Source organism: Hibiscus syriacus, unplaced genomic scaffold, assembly GCF_006381635.1.
Source record: "Hibiscus syriacus cultivar Baekdansim isolate YM2019G1 unplaced genomic scaffold, ASM638163v2 tig00111640_pilon, whole genome shotgun sequence".
Lineage (NCBI taxonomy): Eukaryota > Viridiplantae > Streptophyta > Magnoliopsida > Malvales > Malvaceae > Hibiscus > Hibiscus syriacus.
The window spans coordinates 317,118-323,117 of NW_024063142.1; the positions used below are offsets into that span (position 1 = coordinate 317,118).

Sequence of the window (6,000 nt, forward strand, 5' to 3'; positions counted from 1 at the left end):
TATTATCAATAAGACCAAATTATACTAGTGACCACCCAACTATAGATTCTTTTTATTTTGACCGTCGTTTTTTGAATTCTTGTCAATTAGATCACCCAACTATTTAAATATATTCAATTAGATCACTTACCGTTAATAGAAGTATTGACATGACAATTAATAAAATCGATATAATTACACATTTGATCCTCAATATTTATATATCCTATCAATTTAGTCATAATTTTAATTTAATTTAATAAATTTAATTTCCAATTAGATGGTTACATGTGTCATTTTTAAATTGTTTTATTTTTCATCTAATCATGTGGTGATACGGATCACTTATCATTAACAGAAGTACTGACATGGAGATTAATAAATTCGATATAATTATACATTTGATCCTCAATATTTATACATCCTATCAATTTAGTCATAATTTTAATTTAATTTAATAAATTTAATTTCCAATTATATTATGACATGTGTCATTTTTAAATTGTTTTATTTTTCATCTAATCATGTGGTGATACGGATTTCCACCTTATTTAATAAGCAAAACACTTTAAAACATATCTTGATTCCATAAAGGATCGAACCTACAACCTGGGGAAAATTAAGGCTGGCCTAAATCACTAGGCTAAGCCTCCCAATTGGATACAATTTACAAGATCTTATATATTATCTGTTATAAATAATGGCAGGGAATTTAAGAAAGAATGCAAAAACTTTCTAATTTATCATTATCTGTTTTATTATATTAAATCAATCAATAAAAATAATTAATTTATTAATTTATCATTAACTGTTTTATTATATTAAATCAATCAATAAAAATAATAAATTTATTAATTTATCACTAACTGATTTGTCTTTTTATATACTTTATTTGTATTTCTAATATTTTTATAAACTTTACAATTTTCTGATAATTCAAATATATTTGTTTATATTTATATTATTTTAACATTTTATTAATAAATAACATGTTTTTTTTATTTTTTACATAAAAAATCGTTAATAACAATAAAAATTTATAATATTATATATAAAAAATATGTTAATTTTTATATTATTTTTAACACTAAACTGACATTTTACATATATTAATTTTTTTATATTATTTTAAAATTTATCTATATATTATAGTTTTTAAATTTTTAAATTTAATTTCATTAATTTAATTGAATATAAGGTTTGGTTTAAGGGCTAAAGTGCTTGCATTCTTTCTTAAATTCACTAGCATTATTTATAACAGGTTATATATGATATGTTGTAAATTATAATCAATTGAGAGGCTTAGCCTAGTGATTTAGGCGTGCCTTACTTTGCTCCTAGTTGCAGATTCAATTCTCCATGGAAGCAAGATATGTTTTAAAGTGTTTTGCTTGTCAAATAAGGTGGTGACATGTGTCACCACATTAGTGGATGTAAAATAAAATAAAATTAAAATTAATAAAATATCATTCAAGCTGATAGTGACGTGTGACAACATCTAATTGGAGATTAAATTTATTAAATTAAATTAAAAATATGACTAAATTGATAGAATGTATAAACATTGAGGATCAAATATATAATTATATTAATTTTATTAACTGTCACATCAATATTTCCGTTAACTGTTAATAACAAGTGGTCTGATTGAATGTATTTAAATAGTTAGGTGGTCTGATTGATAAGAATTCAAAAATAGTGATCAAAATGAAAAGATACTATGATTGGGTGATCACTTATATAGTTTACCCTAATTTTAGTAGCAGGGCCATGCTTGCCGACGTTTCAGCCGCTAATTCCACAGGAAGGTTAAGCACAAACAGACGAAGAGATCTGCACTGTAAAATACCCAAAGCGCCAAACTTTGCATAAACCACATTCCAGCGAGTCGGTGAGTCAATCTCTCCATTTCATGTCCCTTTAATGGCGATTGCTCCACCCTCTCTTCACCCTCCTTCCAAATCTCTGTTCCCGAAATACTCTTGTTTTTCTCATGAGTTGCCGTTTCTTCCTTCTCCTTCCCTCCATTTCTCTTCTCCGCCCTTCCGCTTCACTGTTCGAGCGAGCTCAGCAGTTGCTATGGAGCCGGTAAACACTTTTACTTTTTCCCCCTCCTATAAAAATTTATTTTTTGGTTGAATTCCAACTAGTTTTGAGCAACTTGAATATTTGACAGATAAAAAGTCTGAATTTTATAGTAATTGAAAAGTTCGGATTAATTAATGAAAGCTTAAGTTGTTAATTACTTTCTGATGTTCTGAAAACACCATGCTACTTTTAGGTAATACATTACTGAATTTCAAGAGTTTGTCGTTGGCCTGTACTCTGCTTGCACTGTATTTTTTTTGGTTCTTCTTTACCCCTTTGGTATCACTTCTCTGTGCTGCAAAAGTGTCATGAACCTTAAATAGAGAAGTCAGATGCCTTGTGTCGGGTGTACGTAAGGATTAATGAAATATTTTTTTCAGGGTTTAAGAACTCAGCAAAATCAAACAGTGAAAACCGAGTTGTTTGCCTGCCCTGTATGCTATGAGCCACTGATAAGAAAAGGCCCTCCAGGTTTAAACTTGTAAGTTACAGAATATTTAATCTTTGATCATATTGTTGTATATCAGTCTAATGGGTTTGCAAACCTTGCAGGGATGCTATCTACCGGTCTGGATTCAAGTGTAAAAAATGCAACAAGTCATACTCGAGTAAAGATGTTTATCTGGACTTGACTGTCACTGCTGGATTGAGAAACTACACTGAAGTCAAACCAGCTGGCACCGAGCTATTCCGGTATGCCTAGTTAATATACAAACATTGTTTTACGCTGGATACCTTGACACAAATCTGGTTGAGTGTTCTATCTTATGATTTAGGTTAACAAGTAATTGAAATCCCGGAATTACAATATCTTTTAGAAACTGATTCAGGTAGAAAGATGATCAGCACACTGAGTGAAACGATGTACTAGTGTTCAAATTCCAAATATGTCCGGAATCTGATTACATTGGAATAAAAATGACTGTAACAATTCTCGAAACATTTGTAGACATTTGGAGTCTACTTTCAATTCTTTAAAAGATACAGCTTTTGTACACGATTACACATTTTTTACTCTGCTTCCTGTTAAAAGTAAAAAGCAAGTAATTTAAGTAATAACCAATAGAGCCTAAATCTATTATTTGAGTCACTAACTCACAATACTTATTATCAGTTATTAATTTCTAGATTGTACTAAGTCTCAATTAAGTTAATAGTCCTGAACAATTCACATGCTGCTACAAGAATGATAACTGCCTCATAATGCACCTCCAACCATGACATTTTGTCGCATAACTATTGTTTTTTTTTGGGTAGAAAGTTATTGTTTCACTAGATCGTGCTTTCATATTTTCTAGGAGTCCTTTGGTATCGTTTCTCTATGAAAGAGGCTGGCGTCAAAATTTTAATCGAAGTGGCTTTCCTGGGGCTGATGAAGAGGTAAATTTTTACCAGTTTCATATCACGTCTAGATTAATCAACATGGATGAATGGATCTTTGAAGGCCATTCCAAAGAAATGAACCCCTAGTATAATATAAATTTATACATATGCTTATACCGTTTTATGGAGCTTCTCAATAAAAGTGGATGGCATAGAAGGGTAATGTGTTCCAAGTTGTTTGTTTCTCCCAAGCAAGCTGAATTAGTACCTACTGGATTATCACCAAAATCCTTATATCATATGTTTGTCTAATATTTATGTTTTCGAAATAATGCAGTTCAGAATGGCTCAGGAGTACTTTAAACCTGCAGAAGGTGGCACTTTAGTGGATGTTAGCTGTGGAAGTGGTTTGTTTTCCCGAAAATTTGCCAAATCAGGGACATATTCTAGTGTTATTGCACTTGATTTTTCTGAAAACATGCTCCGGCAATGTAATGATTTCATTAAGAAAGATGTGCCTATTTCCGCTAGGTATTTATCTTTGCTGCTTTAGTTTTAAAGTTGAAGCAGCTGTTGCAGATATAGTTAAAGGTTTTATATTTCATTTCATGCCAGGAACTGATCAATACTTCATTGGAATTTTCAGCAATATTGCGCTTGTCAGGGCTGATGTTTCCAGGCTTCCGTTCTCATCCAGTTCTATTGATGCTGTGCATGCTGGTGCTGCCTTGCATTGCTGGCCATCTCCTTCCAATGCCGTAAGCATTCTTTTATCTGCTTTATACTGCAGTTTTACTGAAACAATTCCTTGCAGATCTCCCATAATGTTCTTAGTTTGACACCTCCAGGAAGCATAAACTTTGTTCTTTTCTTCTTTCTGTCCTAGTTCGTTTGTCCTTGAAACTGGTTTGATTGGGAAAAATTGTCCTAGAATTCATTTGCAGGTCTAATCTAGAGAAAAAAAATCAATTCTATAAGCATCTTTGAATTCGTTTGTCTTGTAGACTGAGATGTGAAAAATCCTCGCAGCTGGAGTTTATGATGATTGAATGTTTTTTTTCATAGCATGCTACTACAGGGCAACTTTACTTCATGTTTATTGCTATAGCTTTCCGGACTCTTTTTCTGAGCTAGAGAATTTCCTTATATGGCCACTTGCTTTTTTTTTCTTTTCAGTTTGCTGAAATTAGTCGTATATTGAGAAGTGGCGGAGTCTTTGTTGGGAGCACTTTTCTTCGTTATACTTCTACTACTCCCTGGATAATACGACCTTTCAGAGAGGTAAACTACAGTGTTTTTGGTTGTGTTTGAAAAATTGTTAGTGTATTATGATGTTCTTCTTTTCTTTTGCAAATATGCCTAATTGTAAAACATTTTAGCATTGGCTAAACTGAGCGTTTGATCAGGCTGCATCTCCCAACTCCCATCTCATTTTATTTATACCATTCACTTTTGCTGATAAATATTTGTTTCGAAATGTCTTAACTATAAATAACATCCCCAACTTATGCAAAAGGAAAATTCCAATGGGTATTTTGATGTCTTCCATCCGTGTATTGCAATGCAGAATGATGTTGCAGTACCAGGAGTTCTATCAGACATCATTCTTAGATTTCGTTGCAGTTTATAACATTTAAAAAAAATATCATGTTTGTTGCAGAGGGTTATGCAAAGTTATAACTTCCTTACAGAGGAGGAGATAGAGGAACTATGCACGAATTCTGGTCTCACCAACTATTCAAGGAAGGTTCAGCGATCTTTCATTATGTTTTCTGCTCAGAAGCCCTGAGGCTGGGATCATTTGAAGTGTTCTGCTTACGCAACATCTATTATGATCCTTATTGATTTGTTTTACGATATAATCGATTATACAAATGCAATGCATAGTGCTGGTGCAGTTTCTTATTAATGCGATATAAACATTGCCAGCTGAACTGATGATCGTGTAAATACTTGAAAGACTTTATTAGTGCTTCATAATGAACATATGATGACATTCTGATGATCCAAATTAGCTTACCGAAAGCGGTTCCCGTTTTGTTACAAAGTATATGCTGAGATGGTTAAATTCGATAACTCCTCATTTTGTTGTTATATTCTAATGAAAACTTATTGTATCTGCACAAGGATGAGGGTTGCATATGAAAATAATGTTCATATGGGTATTTCAACTTCGATCTTATTTGTTAAAGGATCAACCAACTGAAACTTTTAATAATTAGGTATTATATCTTCAGGATCAGGTTTTTAATCATATTTCTTAGAATATATACGTATTCACTCCGCAAAAAGCGTAGCTAAAACAAGCACGTTATTTATCTTTTCTTTTGTGATGTTTGTAAAAAAATGACGTTAAATGTTTTTACTTATAGTGACGTTTGTTAAAAAAAAGTCGATAAATGTAATGACATATAGTGGCGTTTGTGAATGTAAAACGCTGCTATTGACAATGTAAATTCAAATAAAATTTGATTCAATTCAAACCGAATAATAATGGTTTTTAACTTGTGAATCAAAAACCGAAGGAAACAAGTTTAAATACGGCACCAAATCAAAACTAAACCAAATTTAATAAACTCAAATGGAACACTGCAATTCGAATCGGTTTTC

The 6,000-nt window shown here is 31.8% G+C and overlaps 1 protein-coding gene across 1 annotated transcript; it reads left to right on the forward strand.

Moving 5' to 3' along the window:
* The first annotated feature begins 1,825 nt into the window (after positions 1 to 1,825).
* Positions 1,826 to 5,322, forward strand: LOC120166445 (uncharacterized methyltransferase At2g41040, chloroplastic-like). Its single transcript, XM_039175700.1, has 8 exons — positions 1,826 to 2,067; positions 2,448 to 2,548; positions 2,620 to 2,760; positions 3,366 to 3,447; positions 3,728 to 3,921; positions 4,037 to 4,148; positions 4,567 to 4,671; positions 5,051 to 5,322. The coding sequence occupies exons 1-8, from the start codon at positions 1,903 to 1,905 to the stop codon at positions 5,177 to 5,179; spliced, it is 1,029 nt and encodes a 342-aa protein (XP_039031631.1). The 5' UTR covers positions 1,826 to 1,902; the 3' UTR covers positions 5,180 to 5,322.
* Positions 5,323 to 6,000: the final 678 nt, after the last annotated feature.

Bases quoted from the DNA above. Each gene is read 5' to 3' on its own strand.
- LOC120166445 (XM_039175700.1), top strand. From the start codon at position 1,903: ATGGCGATTGCTCCACCCTCTCTTCACCCTCCTTCCAAATCTCTGTTC. The intron at 2,761-3,365 runs GTATGCCTAGTT...CATATTTTCTAG, and splicing joins GCTGGCACCGAGCTATTCCG to GAGTCCTTTGGTATCGTTTC. The intron at 3,448-3,727 runs GTAAATTTTTAC...GAAATAATGCAG, and splicing joins TTCCTGGGGCTGATGAAGAG to TTCAGAATGGCTCAGGAGTA.